The sequence below is a fragment of the Acipenser ruthenus genome, chromosome 14 (assembly GCF_902713425.1).
Source record: "Acipenser ruthenus chromosome 14, fAciRut3.2 maternal haplotype, whole genome shotgun sequence".
NCBI lineage: Eukaryota > Metazoa > Chordata > Actinopteri > Acipenseriformes > Acipenseridae > Acipenser > Acipenser ruthenus.
The window spans coordinates 31750984-31768622 of NC_081202.1; the positions used below are offsets into that span (position 1 = coordinate 31750984).

The 17639-nt window shown below is 41.2% G+C and overlaps 1 protein-coding gene across 1 annotated transcript; it reads left to right on the plus strand.

Annotated features, from left to right (window-relative positions):
• The first annotated feature begins 1651 nt into the window (after positions 1–1651).
• On the plus strand, positions 1652–15847 carry slc15a5 (solute carrier family 15 member 5). The gene is made up of 9 exons (XM_034033548.2): positions 1652–1997; positions 7973–8195; positions 8735–8904; positions 9916–10136; positions 10885–11071; positions 11657–11845; positions 13026–13157; positions 14330–14438; positions 15123–15847. Exons 1-9 carry the CDS (start codon positions 1652–1654, stop codon positions 15247–15249), a joined length of 1704 nt encoding a protein of 567 aa, XP_033889439.1. The 3' UTR covers positions 15250–15847.
• The last annotated feature ends 1792 nt before the right edge of the window (positions 15848–17639 follow it).

Consider the following 17639-nt stretch of genomic DNA (forward strand, 5'->3'; position numbering starts at 1 on the left):
GGTCGCCCTTGAAAAGAAGAGATTTTAATCTCAATGGTTAAATAAATAAATAAATAAAACAAATTATAATTTACCCTGTGAAATCAGGTATTTTTTTCACCTTTCCCTTAAAAATCCATTGCAGGACAGACACTGGGCTTTGTCAGTTAAACCCTCCAAATCAGAAACGCTGGCTATAAAGCTTCCCTTTTTACCAAAACTGGACAATGCACTCAATATATTTGAATTTACTAAGTAATTACTTTGTAAATACACAGTAATTAGAGACACTAATGTAAACTGTTACCAAAGAAAAGCGTTCTGAAAGACCTCCTCAAGGCTGATTATGGGGAAGCATATTGGGGTTGCACAGGCTTCAGTTCACCTATGAGCTTCAGCACACAGTGCAACTCCAACATGCTTCCCCTATTGAATAAACAACCTTGCGCTGCACACACAAATATCCAGAACTAGAAATCTGAACAGGTTACTGGCCAAAATAAGCAGTAATATCACTACAGCATCATATTTATTTGGTAGTTTTTTTTAATACATTCGTTAGTTGATCTTTTTTTTTTTTTTAGCTCCATGAGAAATAAAAACCCTCTTCATTGTGTCTCTCCCTGCTTCCTGTCTCCCGCGTGTTATTTATTGTGCAGACCCGTTGCTCCCTGACATCATTATAGACAGCTGCGCGGCACTCAGTCAGCCTGATTGATTAAGTCAACGCAGCAAACCATTCTCAAGAAAGAGCAGAGGAACACATGGCCAGAAAGAGGGAAATAACACTGGAATGCATCACAGAGACAGATTTTAAAATTCAATAAGATTTATCCAACAGGCAGCGTCTGATTGATTAAGATCAGGTACCAAACTCAACTTGCAAGCCTTCCTAAAAAAGTGAGGGCATTCCTGGAATTTGAGGGAACAGCAGTTTGAAACCTGGTTCCAGGAGACCTAGTTTGAGGCAACTTTGCTGTATCAAAACTCAAGTCTCTCCTGGTGTGCCATGCAGTGGACTGAAACCAAGTTCCAAGCCACAGAGTTACTTTGTGTTCCCTCAGCTTTATTCTGTTCCTCTCTGCAGAACTAGACTTGAGGTACACCATGACAACAAGAATAGTGAAGTGTGGTAAAGAAAAGTAGAAGCTTAGTGACATTATGGTGAAGCATGCATGGGTAAGTAGGGTAAATCGGAGATACTTCTGGTAAATACAGTAGTTAATAAATTGTTTAAGAGTGGTACAAGTCTAGTAAAGGTAGCTTCATGTAATTCTACAGCATATGTAGTTATACTAAAAAAATACAATTCTTTGACAAATTTTGATAAGTCTTACTCAATGCAATGAACACATTGAGAAAGACTTTTAATCAAAACGTTTGTCAAGGCGTGTTATATGAGTTTTTATACTGTGGTGACGGCAGAATCCTACATCATCAAATGCAAACCACCACACTTCATTGGAATCAGAAGACAGCAAACCAAAGAGGTTAAAACCACAACCCCTTCCTGCCAGTGCAAATACTGATGTGCCGTGAAGTGTGATCAGCAGTGTACCCACAGGGAGGTGTGAGAAGCAGCCAGGAATGCTAGAGCTCCCATGTGGAATTCAGACGAAAGACCTGCCTGGGCTGATAACGAGACGAGCCTCTCCTCCCCTCACATACAGCCATGGCGGTGATAGACCTCACAGACCTCCAGGAGAAGAGCTTCCTGAAGCAGGCCACTACGCAGCCCCAGAGAGCCAGGAGGAGGGCTCCCCCCAGGAGGAGGCTGCAAGGGGTAGTGTGTGTCCTGCTCGTGGAGCTCTGCGAACGCTTCACCTTCTTTGGGATCGTCTGCAACATGATCCTCTTCTGCACGCTCAAGTTGGGCTACGATAACGTCCAGGCGGCCGCGGTCAACCTGGTGTTTATCGGGGCCTGCACCCTCACCCCGGTGCTGGTGGGCTGGGTCGCTGAGTCCCGTCTCGGGAGGACCAAGGTTCTGTATATATGTGCATTACTGCATTTCATAGGTAGGTGTCTGCTCTTTCTTTATATTCAGTATGCAGATCTGGGCAAAAGTTTAACATCACCTAGAATTTCAGGATTACCATAAAAGAAACCCACAATGTTTGAGTACAGTAATTACAATAATTCCACTCAGAATAATTGCACACATCATCATTAAAAAAAGAAAAGAATGAAATGTGATGCTACCTGCTCTTTAATAGAGCCTTGTTATTGACCCAGATCTCTGTGTGATACTGGATTGTTTATAGAGCCTTGTTATTGACCCAGATCTCTGTGTGATACTGGATTGTTTAATAGAGCCTTGTCATTGTCCCAGGTCTCTGTGTGATACTGGATTGTTCAATAAAGCCTTGTCGATTCCCCAGATTTCTGTGCGCTACTGGATTGTTTATAGAGCCTTGTTATTGACCCAGATCTCTGTATGATACTGGACTGTTTAATAGAGCCTTGTTATTGACCCAGATCTCTGTGTGATACCGGATTGTTCAATAGAGCCTTGTCGATTCCCCAGATCGCTGTGCGATACTGGATACCCAGGTGTACAGCTAGCCCTTGTTCTAAAGCAGCGAGTTTATTTATTGACTTGCTATTTAAATGTATTCATAGATTTGGATAAAACATGTAATTTACAAGGCTTTCCTCTAGGCAGACAGCCGCGACATTAACATAAAACATCATTATATTCGGAATTGGAAACAAAAGATTAATAACACAATCAGAGGAGTGCATTAATAACTAAGAATGATACCTGCTGCAGAGTTTACCACCCCAGCACATGGTTAAAAACACACCATGCTTTCTATTTTCAATGACCTTGGATTGCATTGGTTTATTTTCATGAATATTACATCGCTACTTCATATTTTTTAAATGAATCTAGTAGAACCTTATCAGAATGCATAGAACCTTACCAGAATGCACAGAACCTTATCAGCATGTATACAGACTTTGATTATTTGCCAAGTTGATATTAAAAACTGTGTTCCTGTAAAATAACTTACAGTTTAATCAAAAAGCCTCATACTTTATAAAAATCATTACCGATTTAGTTGATTTTTTATTACATTTTGTCTTCTGTATATTGAGGGCCTTCAATCTTTTATTTTTTGGGAGGTTTTAAACCACTCTACTGGACGCTAAACCCAAACAAACAGTCAGGCAAGCCTAATGGCACCACATTACAATCCCATTGTATGACTTGGACATTCTCTAGCTAGCAATGCATCACAATGGATGGGAATCGAACATTGCACATCACCGTGGTCCTGATACTGTGTGAATGGGTTCATACCATTGTGAAAACAGAACTGTGTGAAAATATTCAAATGTTGTTGTTTTATGAGCTTAGTCCAAACCTAAATACTGCTCATCGTATTTGGTTTGAATAAAACCTGCATAAGAAACATATAGTTTTGATCCCATGGAATTCACTATTGTTAGATAGATTACATGCAAACATACAAGTAAGGCACTGTGTTTTATTTATTAATTATTATTTAGTTTTTATGAAATTTCTTAAGTTTAAAAAATAATTACTGTTTTTCAGGTAAAAAAATGTCAATAGAATCCGACTAGCTCAATTAAAATTAATAATGTAAAAGGGCTATATTATAGATCTTGTGGAATTATATCTAATATTATGTCTGAAGGGCAAAATTTAGTTTTTTATGGCCAAATTCTTCCACTGGCTAAGAATTTATAGTGTTACTACATATTCTACCACTGACATAATTAATAATTTATTAGTAACATTATAACTATCATCCAATCAGGAAGCAGCATTTCAGGGCACAACCAAAGAGCAGACGGCTGGAAAACATTCAGGTAAAACGTCTAGCTTTAACCCCTTCAGGTACACAAGGAACTGAGCAGCTGTTCAAACAGTTTCTTCTTCAGTAACATTTGAGAGCGACTTGGGTATCACGAGGAGGAATCTCTGACAATTTGGATGAGCAGATCCAACGCGTCAGTAAATGTGAAACCTTGTTTCGTGCACATATAAGAAAGTTGCCATCATATGTATTTGTGGTACACGTGTGAAGAGCGAAATACACCTGTAAATTAGAGATCTGAGGTTCAAAGGTACTGTTTACCAGTTTATTATAAAAATAAACCTCTGGTTAGAGGGAATTGTTACCTGATAGTTGACTTTCTCTTCAATAAGCAAATATCATCTGAGTATATAGACCCTGCACAAATATCTTCACAGATAAGCACCAGCTGTCATGAAAGAAGCAGGGAAACTCTCTCCTGTATACTCACAGATCCAAGGCAGCCAGTGTGGTGCTTTCAGAATCTGCAGGAGTCCTTCTCACAGCTCATGATAATTTACTATCATGTGCCAAACCGCAGGGTAGTGACAGCTGTTTCCATCGTGTGCGCAGGATGACAGGCTCTCCTCAGGCCAGGAACATTGAAGAAACTGCTGATTAGAGACAGAAACGGCCTATTCTGAAGTGCTTTTACTTAAATGCATTTGGCTAAGGGGAGCTTCTTCTGAGATACGTTAACTGAGTTCTTCTTACAGAGTCTGTGTCTCATAAGGGGCCCCCGAAGAGCTGCCGTGTGGAAGAATACAATGCTGTGGACTGTAAGATTGAGGCTAATAATAATATACATTTCCTTTCAGCTACACAATTACCCAGATAACATCCCTGATAATGGGCCTTGTCAATTAAGGGGAGCTTGGAGAGGGTGGAGAGTGGGGTTGTGGATCATACATCAGAAACTGAGATAAAACCACAGCAACTTTATATTTCTTTCATCTGCTCAACAGCTACAGTTTAGCCACGTGCCAATATGACTGGCAATTTTAAATAATGTAGGTTGACAGAGAACCTATGCAAAGTGAGGAAGATGTAGGAGTTGTTTAATCAGTGTCTAATAATGTAATATGTAGTTCCCCTTAAATTCCCATTTCTGAAAGAATAGTGTAAATATAGGGACATATTTGTATTACTTAAATACAGCAAAGGTTTGCCTCATTGAAGCACTACCCATTACTCTGCATTTAGGAACATGGCAGCCGGCTGAAGGGGACATTTCACAAGTCTTATTTTTACATTTATTTATGTTTTTGTGTTTGATAATTCACTGATGGTAGAAATCGAATGTCTTTAAATATTTTACAATCCAGCCTGTACTGTTCTTCAGCTACTGCCATTCAGAGAGCCTGAGACTGGAATGCTCATCACAATTCATAGGTTTCAGGCATTTGATTATCATCAAGAGTAAATGCCGATGAGCCCCATTATATATGTTACTCTAAACCCACCTAGAGGAGCAGCACCTCTAAGGCTTCCTTTAAGCCTTAGCCTTAACGCAGACAGAAACCACACATTTCAGCCCAGCTTATATCCCTGCCTGCTAATTACAAGCAGGTGTACTTAATTGAATTAGAGCCAGGTTCTGATCCTGGCTCTATAAAACAATAAAACAATTAAACAATTACCCAATTAAACACTTACATTGTGGCTGTGCAAAACAGCCACAAAACTCACATTATCCCAGTGTGCCGGGCCTCCGCCCTGACACAGCATATCTGAAACAAAAACACATTGGAAATGTGAAAAAACGGCACGTTATCAAAAGTACCCAGCCATTTAAAGTGGAGATATCAAAAACACAAGCAAGTTTCAAGAAAGCATTGGGGCAACCTTGCCCAGCACCAAGCAAATAGGCACAACTGTAAAAGCGGTGGGGATCAAAGGTTGCCCCAATTGTTTCTACAGTCAGGCAAGCCTAATGGCACCACATTACAATCCCATTGTATAACTTGGACATTCTCTAGCTAGCAATGCATCACAATGGATGGGAATCGAACATTGCACATCACCGTGGTCCTGATACTGTGTGAATGGGTTCATACCATTGTGAAAACTGTGTGAAAATATTCAGATGTTGTTGTTTTATGAGCTTAGTTATATGGGCTGAGCCCAAACCTGAATATTGCTCATTTTCTACTAACTTGGCTTGTGTTTTTGATGCAAGTTTGATCCGCTTTTATTTTGCCTGAAAAACGACCATAATTACATATGCATCTAAGGCTGAACCACAAAAAAAAGCTGCTGAACATTCCCTAAAAAGTCGCTAACAGCATTGCGCATGTTTAGTACATTTCAACTGGTTTGCAACTATTGCGAGAGCTGTAGCACTTGAGTACATCTACCCCTAAGTGCTTTAAAAACAGATTGAAAGTGAAGTTTCCTCATCCTGGGTGCTGACATTTTTGCACCAAGGCAATTTCTGGCACGAGTACGAGTACAAGTACAAGTACAAGTACACCCCTACTTTCACCCGAGTTTCATGTTTGAGTCTTGTAAGATATTGATTTAGTTATATGTAAGGTTGTGGCTTTAATTTTTTACATTTATAATATTGGTTGATTATTGTCATTATCAATTAGAATTAATAAAGTAGAATTAGGACGAGAGTGAATGCCTCCTGATTGAAAAACTATTTCATGACAGATTGTTACTTAATGTATCTAAGACACAAACTATGCTATCCTGTTCTAATAGAAAGCGGTATAAAAATCCATCTTCGACTGAAAGGTGAGATAATAAAGAAAGTTCCTTATTATAAATACTTAGGCATATGGATTAATGAGCATCTTACATTTAATTAACAAACTGATTTCAAAGGTAAGACCTAAATTAGGCTTCCTTTTTAGAAACAGGAAGATCTTTTCTCAGTGTAGCAGATCAAAACTGGTGACTACCGCTATTCTCCCTGTCCTTGACTATGGGGATTACATTTACCTGTTCACTTCTACTCAGTCTTTACATAAACTAGGCGTATTTTACAACTCATGCTGCAGATTTGTATTAGAATGCCCCACCTTGACTCATCATTGCAACATGTATGTAAAATAAGGCTGGCTTTCACTTACAGACCGAAGGCTTTATCATTGGTACTGTTTTGTGTTTAAGTTTCATAAAGGATTGGTGCCTCGTTATTTAACTGCTCTGGTTAACAGGTATGATACCAACTATAATCTGCGTTCCTGTGATTCTGCCAACCTGGCTGTTCCAAGGGTTGGCACATGTTTGGGTAAAATGTCCTTTGAACTCTTTTAACCACGATATAAGGAGTACATTTGATTGTCTCTCTTTTAAATGTTTTAAAATGATCTCTGTAAATTGTTTAGGGCTTCATGTAAATGTTTTGATCCTGATTAAGGATCCGTACATGTTCGGGTGAATGTCCTTTGCTTATGACTCTTAAAATGATGAAGTCAGTACCACACATGATATTGTGTTCTTTTATTGTATATGTTTGTTGGCAGGACCCCCTGCCCTAGGTCTCAATGGGTTAAATTCCTGTATAAATAAATAAATATAAACAGCATTACATTTATTGATTCCAAGTCTCCAAGCACACATGCATAAGAAGAGATTAACATTAGACATGTTAAAATGGTCACTAGCTTTAAACAATAGTTAGGTAGTCAGGCATATTATCATCCTATTGGGAGTCGCGTTGGGCACACCTCAGCACGATGTTCGGGGAGGAGAATGAAAGCTCTCAGATGCCTGTCTCTCTGAGTGACTCCCAATTTATACAGACAAACAAGCTTGCAAGCTGTACTAAACTTACTTCCTATGTCTACATTGCAATTCCCCTTTTCTCAGCATAGGTGTTTCCACATAACATTACTTTCATCACACTCTTACCACCTGATATTCCATAGCTTGCTAATCGTAGTCAAAAGATGTGTTGCCTCTGGTAAGCAAGCCGCATGTCCTTGAGCTCAACCAAAGTGCACCTCCTTCAGAGAGACGTACTCTCACTTCCCATTCAGCTTAAATGTGAAACCGCAACTTGGTTCCTTTTCTAAACCCCCTAGTCTGCATATACATATATTTGCATATGCATATATTTCCAATGAAGACAACTTACATCTGGTAAATATAGTTTCCATGAATAATATGAACTCTTTCTTGGTTCATGTCTAACCCTACAGTCTCCTCCGCAGGCACGGCGATGCTCCCCGTCGTGGCATTCCCCTTCGAGGATTTCTACATCGACACTCATCACATCGTGCACAGCCTGGCGCGCAGGGAGCAGACGCTGCTCTTCTATGGGGGGCTCCTGTCGGCTTCGCTGGGGATCGGCGGGATCCGAGCCATCCTCTGCCCGCTGAGTGCCTACAGCCTGCAGGACTGCAGCCAGCGACAGCTCCTGTCCTTCTTCAACTGGTCAGTCGACAAGCGCTGTCTCCACTCCGGCATGTACACCTGAGCTCTCCCAACATCACCTTTCATTTAAACCTGAGCTCTCCTGCCATCACCTTTCATTTAAACCTGAGCTCTCCTGCCATCACCTTTCATTTAAACCTGAGCTCTCCTGCCATCACCTTTCATTTAAACCTGAGCTCTCCCGCCATCACCTTTTATTTCACACTAAAACATAAGCTCCAATAAACTCCATTCCGTCACACTGTATATTAACTTGTTTACCGCAGCATACTTCAGTTTAATCTCTTCTTGAAGCTTTCTGGTGGCTCTGCCCTTATAAAAGTTTACTATAGGAAAAGCACAGCAAAGTGAAAGCACAGTAAAGCATACGTAACCATTGTAAAATCCCAGAGGAGTATGGAAAACCACGGTAAACTATGGTAAATGTGTAGCATAACCATGTGAAAAGCGTGGGAAAAGTGCAAAATGAAGTGGTAAACTTTTATAAGGGCATCTGAGGTCTGACTAATGAAGGAACCCTCTTTTTATATTTCTTGCAGGTTTTATTGGCTGGTGAACCTGAACTCGGTGGTTGTGTTTGTGGGCATAGCCTACATCCAGCAGTCTGTGGCCAAAAACCTGGGCTTCCTCATCCCTTTCACCTCAGTGCTGCTCGCTCTCATCACTATCCACATGGCGCGCAACAAACTCATCTACCAGCCCAAGAAAGGTAAGGGCTAGATTCTCAGATAACTACTCCGAATTACTCCCTAGTGTCGACATTATAAGAACAAGAAAAAGCTATTCGGCCCATCAAGGTTAGCACACCATTCTCCCCTACTGGGGGGAAACTAATTTAAAAGTACAGAATCTTGTCTTTTTTTTAAAATGTTCCCAGTGTTTTAGATCCTACTACTTCACCTGGTAGGCTATTCCATGCATTTATAATTCTCTGTGTAAAAAGTGCTTCCTAACTTCTGTTCTAAACTTACTTTTACTCAGCTTCCATTCACACCCTCTTGTTCTTCTCTATGTGCTAAATTTGTAGTGTCTTGAGTTAACTTTATCTATACCATTTATAATCACATTATAAGGAGCCACCTTCAGATCTCACACATTACAGTACATAACAAAGAAGCACAGCAAACTGCAACTCCAAAGACAATGTCTGCTGCAACAATGCTCAATAGTGGAAAGAGACAGGAAGGTAAAATGGATAATCATTCAATCTCCATATTAATATAAGCAAATATCCAATAGCAGTCCTGCACACTTTTAAATCATTAGTAGAAAAGCACTTTTGTTTATAATACACAGTCTTACCACGACACATCACCTGTAACCCTAACCATTTTTGTCAGTGACATGACATGACATGACATGACATGACATGACATGACATGACATGACATGACATGACATCACATCACATCACATCACATGAGACTTTGTATTGGGTCACATTTTCAAAGCCTTAACTCTAGTCTTTAATGAAGTCCTACTTTTTGAAGGAGACAAAACAGCAACTAATTTAACAAAACTAGAACCGAACAACTAAGTTATATATTTCAGGTCACTTTAGTAGCCTGTTTATGATCATTATTATGACGATGCAGCTGCAGAATATGCCAAATCTGTGGAAGACTGCGAATTCCGCAGGAGACTACAAATTCCGTGATTGCAGAGGACTTCCGTTATCCGCAGATTTGGACTGCTTTAACACACGAGGCTTCTCTTCCAGTGGGTTCCTTGCTGGCCACCTTCGGGGTGTTCCTGAACTCCCTGAAAATGTGCTGTGTGCGTTACCGGCACCTGAGCGGAGAGGTGAGCAGCTGGCTGGACCGGGCCAAGGAGCACAATGGAGGAGGGTACAGCGAGGCTCATGTGGAGAACGTCAAGACCCTGGTCAAGCTGTTTCCCTTCTTCGCACTTCAGCTTTTATACCGCGCCTCCGTCACCCAGGTGAGGGTCCATCCAGTCCCGGGACACTTCTCCTATTCTCCTTTGCAATGCCTTGCTGCTCCTAATTGAGCAGTAATATGAACTGTGTATTATATGTGTTGTGCTCAGTTTTCTTCTTTTTAAATTGAAGTGTACACTAGTTAAAGTTTCTCTCCTTCTTGTTTAAAAACAACTTAGACCAAAAGATGCGCAAAACTTTGGGCTGTCGTTCATTGTAACTGTTTGTTTTCAGTGCTCAACTGCCAGTCTTCTCATGAAAATTCAAATAAAAATAAGCATTAACACAGCATTTCTTTAAATGGTATAAGAAAGTCAAACTAAACCTGAGGGAACACAGAGCCACTTTGTGGCTTGGAACTTGGTTCCAGGAGATGAGGTTTCAAGCCACTGCATGGCACACCTGGGGGGAGACTTTGGGTTTGATACAGCAAAGTTGCCTCAAACTAGGTCTCCCGATCTCCTGAAACCAGGTTTCAAGCCACTGTACCTGAAAGTGTTCCCTCAGCTTTAGTGTACACTGAAGAAGGCACTAGCCAAAACCTTTGTCCGCTTGACTTAGGTTCATATTGTTTGTATTTAGAATTCTGATGGAGCATTTTGATGTTGTGGATGATTGTTTAAATCTGATTTTCAGTGATGATCTGATAGTTATTTTTTTACAGTTCCACAATGGTCTCTTTAGCAAAGCAATGTTCTCTCTTCAGCAAAGCAATGCATACTATGACATCGCTGTGTTCTCAATGTGTAGATTCCTTCAGGCTACTACATCCAGACCATGAACTCCAACCTGAATCTGAACGGCTTTCTGCTCCCCATCGCTGCCATGAACGTGATCAGCATCCTGCCTCTCCTGGTGCTGGCCCCCTTCCTGGAGTGCGTCTCCACCTGCTTCTTCTCATTCCGGAGAGTCTCGCTGTCCCCCACAGCACTGATCAGTAAGTTAAAGGCATTGTGTGCAGGGTGTCATGCAATCAGGGGAGCTCAGGTTTTCATCCTGGCTGTGCCAAGTTGTCGATCTTCTCTGGGCAGCATTGCATTGTCTCTGTCACTCCTGAGAGTTAGGAAGACACAAATCATCCAAGATTGAGTGACGTCTCCACACTACAGTGCCCTCTAATGGCCAGACACCTGGTAAGCTCACATCGACTGTGGAGCTCCTGGGTATAAAGAGGTGATTGACTTGGCTTGGCGGTTGGATCACGAATGTATAACCTCAAAAATGCAGGGCATAGTTTTATCCAGTGGGATAATTTACCAGATGTATTCTTCAATCATGGTGCTCAATAAGATTTATCTTGCCATCCAGAAAATCTGGAGTTCAGTAACATTGAACTGTTCCGGGCTGCATTTTTAGCCAAAAGTTGCAGAAAACAATGCGTGATAGATGCCTGCAATTCTTAGTTTTCTCTGTGGACTTGCTTAACTGATTTCATATGGAGAGGCACTTCAGTGTTTCCTAACTCTATATTCCTCTCTCCTCCTCTCCTCTCCTCTCTCTACTGCTCTCCTCTCTGGTCCAGTTGCGGGTCACCTGTGCGCTGCTTTCTCAGCGGTGGTGGCTGGGATCTCGGAGCTCCAGCGGAAGCGCTACCCCATGGTGGAGCAGGCCCTGTCCGGCAAGGTCCTCCACGTATCCTCCATGCCCTGCCTCCAGCTGGCACCCCAGTACATCTTACTGGGGATGGCAGAAGCACTGGTCACCCCGGCCTGTAAGAATGCTTTTTATAATCCCTTGCTCTGCGGATTTTCTTTGAGAGTAGCTAAGGGTCCCCAGTGGCTCACCTATAAAGGCACAGCCAAGTGGAGTCATGCCATCAGGAGCGCGTTGGTTTAAAATGTGTAATGTAGGCTAGATTAGCCAAAATCCCTCTATATCAGTAAGGGCCAGTTCCATTGAGCGCACAGCAGTGTATTACTGGCCAAACTAAAATAAACTTCTTCCAAAGTGGAAGATCTCTATATGGGACCAGCTCTTTTTTTTCTAGCCTAGATTACATAAATATATGAATGAAAGAGCTGCCCCTCAGCTCATAACACCTTGGCACAGACTTATTTACATTTTCTGTTAAGTTTTTTGTTAAGTCTGTGTTAAGCTGCTTTGACTGTGAATTCGGGAGCTGCTCTTCAGTTCAAGTTGCCTTTCATAACCACTAGGTCAGTCAAAGTGTATGTACACTACAGTAGACCCTCAGAATTACAACCCCTTGGAATGGAGGTAAGCCTGAAATGTCTGTAACTCTTTAATAAAATGTGTACACCTGCTATCTACACCCTTAATCTGGTGAATAATGAAATGATACAGCACAGTGATGCAATACTCATATTGTTATGGTTCTAAAGTCTTTAAAATTGTAACTGTAGCAAAAACCCAGATTTAAACGTCCAGGATAACATGGGTTAACGTAGCGCTTGTTTTTATTTTAAACAAAATGCATTCGTGCAGCTTGCTCAGTCACTCAGCCTCCTTTAGCTTGAAATTGCACGTACTTGATTTGAATTTTGCCTCACCTTTGTCTGGGTACATTTATTGGCACAGTAGTTTTGCCGCCTTCATGACCAGCAAACCGCTTATAGGAGTGCCTATCTGGCTGCATTGCAGTGATTGCATACTTCTGTTCTACTGTAGTAAGGGCAAATTCCATTGAGTGCATAGCAATTTATTACTGTCAGTTTAACAAAAGGAAACTTTGACTGAATTCAGGAGCTGCTCATTAGCTTCAGGCCTGCTGTGTTTCCAACCTAATACAACAGCCTTTGAAAAAAAAGGAACCGTTCTTTAAATAAAAGCCTTTCGAACAGAGCACAGTGGAATTCATGTTTCTACCCGGGAGGTCACAGACATCTCCTTTCTCATCCCCTGCCCCCTCTCTCTCCCTCTCTTTCTCGCAGGCTCGCTGGTAACCTTCTGCCTGGCTCCGAGCAGCATCCGAGGGATCTCTATGCACTTCCTGGCTCTCTCCTATGGGGGCGGCTGCTTTCTGGGGGCGTTCATTATTCAGGTGGTCTATCTGGTATCAGGAGGTAGGCAGAGACAGAGGCTCCGGATCATTTCTTGTATTTATCTAAAGATCCCTTACTGTGTACGCTGTTTTCAACTGAAAACCTACTTACCCTTTCATTCCTGTTGAAATAAAATATGTAGGATCTTTATTGTGAAGTCACTAGAGGGGTCATCCCATCTGAACTCTTATAAACATGAAACAGAATTTTATGTCACATCCGCATTGGATGCTATTAGCAGCAGCTACACTTCTAATGTCACTGAGAGTGTAGATCTCACACTCAGAATGTCAGTCACAAAGCATTTGAAATGTTTAAACCACAACAGGTTCTATGGAAACAGATCTAGAGCATTAATATCAGGATTCTGTCTATTTTTTATTTAATGTTTTAATGTTCCTAAGTGTTTGGTGGCTGCCTCTAATCAAGTTGAGAGAGTACTTTCTCTTGCACTCTTTGTATGACAGACCCAACACAGCAATTGCGTGAGAATGAAATGCACTCTCAACTTGATTAGAGACAGCCACCCAACACTTAGGAACATACATTGAAAGCATAGGAAAGCACAGGCAAGCATTGTGAAGCCCAGAGAGGTATGGTAATTATGCAGTACCTAATGTGTAATTACTGCAGATTAAATGTAAGAATTATCAGGGTAAGAAGAAAAGATACAGGGATGAGACCGGACTCTCAATGCATACTGGATCTTCCTCACCTGAGATTGTGGCGATCCCAATCCAAGCCAGCTTCTTCTTCTACACCCAGGAACTCGAGAGCGGATGTCAGTGAACTACCTGCCTCTGGAACCCTTCAGGTGTCTGCTCTGAGCTCACAAGGCACCTGGCCAGTAGGGTTCGCTGTAGCGCGATGAGGAGACAGTCCCTGCCTATACCGCTGGAGCACCAGAGCCAATGCGCCGCTCCCTCTGGAATCCTGAAACTTTGCACAGCCAGGACGCGAACCAGCGCTCCCCTGACTGCATGCACACCACACGGCCGTGCCTTTACCAGGGGAGACCCCGCGGATACCTGCAGGGCTGACCTTTGTCCTCCAGAGGCCGGTAGCTTGCTGATATCTGCTCTCGGTTATAAGCAGTCTGCATGCCTCATGTGCTCTGAAGAATCACGTGGCTCCTGTTATAAGCATCTCATGTGTTCTGAAGATGCCCAACTCTCCTGGCTCTCTCATTTCAGGTAGCTGCTTCCCAGCAAGCCTGAGCGAGGGGCATCTGGAGGGATTCTTTTTCCTGTTAGCCTCACTGATGCTCACAAACGCACTTGTGTTCTGGAAGATCTCACACCGGTAAATGCATATACTGTCATTTCTATATTGAGAATACAGCTATGGCCAAAAGTTTTGCATCACCTTGAATTTTAAGATGAGACATAATTAACATGATGTAATCAAAATGATATCGCAAAAGTCTACCGTATTTCATGTTAGATTTTGAAATGCCACATTTTTTAATTTCTTGTCAATTTTTCGTTAAGTGTATGGAAAACTACAGAGCAGTGTGTAATTCAATATGTTAACATAACATTATTCAGCAGGTTTCATTCAACTTTATGAAGCAACATTAGTTCATTCTATATAGAGGGTTATGCAACACTTTTGACCATAGCGGTTGGTACTTTAAATCACAGATGAGAAATCAGCCAATCACTGTTAAGGATTTGTCAGAGTTCCATTACATCATATCCTATGTATAGATGTCTCCCTGTGCAAAGAACATACATCACAATACTAAAGTTAAAGTACCCTTGTTTCTAAGTGTAATGGCAGTTCCTGAGTGCAGTTATATGATTTCTAATAATACTGCACAAGATGACATTGCTTCTAATAATAAGAGACCCTACACACAATGCATTAATTTAGCGTAACTGTAGCTAGGGTACAAGTCTCTCGTTCTAGAGAAACGAGAAAAAAGGACAATACAAACAAACGCTTGTGTTAACCTGTTGATTTTCCTGTTGATTTCATTGGCAGATACAGTACTTTGAGCCTAGAACTGGATCGAGGTGTGAGGGGCAGTGTTCTTGCCGAGAAGCTTCTAGAACACGAGAAGTCTCTCAAGTTCTATGACACATTCTCTTCTATGGAGACTGCTTTGTAACCTTCTTATAGACCAGTAACGCTGGCGTTGCATATTTATTTCTAAGAAATATTTGTAATAGTTTTTCTATATACATATGAATGGCCTACAATTTGCAGTTTTAGACTAAATGAAATTAAATAATGTACAATACAGAAAAATAAAGGACAATAAATGGAGACTCAATAAAATGATGCCTGAAGGTTTAAATAGAAAGGAATAGTAGATTTTTACATCATTAACTATGTAGTAAATTACATCACAAACATTTCAATAGAAATAAGTGTGTGTAGTTACCAGGGCATCAAAAGCCTAGAAGTACCTCCACTGTTTGTTTTCAAAAACACTTTCCCTTGACAAAGGTATGTTAAACATATCGAAACCTTGGGAAGTTGGCTCTTTTGAGCAAAAACGGAGAGAGAGAGAGAGAGAGAGAGAGAGAGAGAGAGAGAGAGAGAGAGAGAGAGAGAGAGAGAGAAAGAGAGAGAGAGAGACGCATATTTATATATTTTTTACATATTAATACCTGTAGTTTGCATATTTATGAATCTATTATTGCATCAGAGGCATTATAAATATGACTGCCATATATATTGTATTGTCTGTATAGTATATGTATCCAAAGCAAATAATATTATGTATGTTCAATTGCAATAAACAAATAAATAAATACTTAAAACAAGCTGTGGATTATTGGCCAGTTTTAAATATTCAGCTGGGGTCTATGTGAAAAGTCTGTCAAGCTTTACTTTCATTTTATTAACAGTTGACAACTAGCTGAAGTGTTAACTAGCTTGTTAACAAATCTGTTGCAGCTTTAGAAATGGTTAGGAACAGTCTTGTCGCTTGTGTTGTCAACTGTGTTGCCATTAGCTCAACTTGCAGTGCCGGACTCAATGTGGCTCCTTCATTTGCCCCACAGAAGAGGAGTGGGGATGATGGTCAGGCCTCGGAGGACTGAGTACAGGGACTGGTAGTCAAAACAAGCCCTCCTCCCCCTCCCCCTCCCCATTGTCACTGTGATGGGAGTGGGGCAGAGTGGCTGCTCACAGACATAGCCACTCACAGACAGGAAGGGGCTCTTCCAGGAGGCATCTGAGTAAGACTGAGATTCTCCTGCTCTCCCCGGAGGAGGGACCCCACGGTGGCTCAGCAACCCCCCGGATAGTTTTGAACCTCCTTGACGTGATTGATCAGGTGTTGGGTGTTCTGATTTTAGTGAACCTGATAAAAGGCAGATTTGAACCCCCAAATGTAATTTTAAAATCTGAAACCCAAGCGCCAACTCATCAACCTGATATTAATCTCATGTAACAATTATAAATTAAGAATATTTTTTTAAACAATCCTATTAAAAATGTGGTCGTGTGTCTGTCCGTGTGTGTGCATGTATCTGTGTGTGTGTGTCTGTGTGTGCATGTATGTATCTGTCTGTCTGTCTCTGTGTGTGTGCATGTATCTGTGTGTGTGTGTGTGATTAAAAACATCTATATTTGTCCCCAGGTTTTAAACTGGGTCCTAAACATGCAGAACGATGTGATGTGTGTGTGTGTGTGTGTGTGTCGCTATGTCCTCAGATGTGAATTGAACCAGAAACTGTCCCCATAATGCTGTGAAATGTCAAGCTGTTTTTAAAGGCCAAATCAAAAAACTTGATAGATCAGCATGATAATGGAATGCCCCAAAATACAGCCAATGCTGCTCTCATTGCTAGGACCTTAGGAAAGAGGTGTCCCCAGATAGCTGTTTCCTGACATGCGACCCATGTAAACAAGAAATGCCTTACCATACCTCTCTTTGCTTAACAATGCTTATCTATGCTCTGCCATGCTTTCACTGCACTTTATCACACTTTGTTGTGCTTTGGGAAACTTTTATAATGGCTTCAGATATTTGCATTCAGATCAATAAAACACAACCAATAGAAGCATATAGACCAGGGTATTCACGACTCTTTCAGTCTGTACCAGCGCAGGATCCTGTTCCAATCCTGTCTCTAATTACTGCATTGAGCAGGCAGAGCCTTGTGCCAAACCAGGGCCTGGGTGTATAAAACACCTTCATTATTAAGTTTAACATTTCAGGATGCATTTTCACTAGTTGAACAGCAAAGCGACAGGCAACCTCAGAAACTGATAGTGGACTAATCTCAGGTCAGGTGACTGTGATGTCATTGTGAAGTGTGTGGTTGCAGTTGGACCGATGCACAGTTGCTGTCCATTAACATTCTGTATAAATAAAATATAAATCATATAATTAAATCCCACCACTGATTAAAAAAGAACAAAGGGCCCAAGGATAGGAAAATCAAATGTGCAGCCGTGCAGGTCTGCCTCTTTAGTTTGTCTCTGTCTATTTTAATGATCTAAATAATGAGATTTATGATCTGCCTCTGTTTAAATGGATTGGAA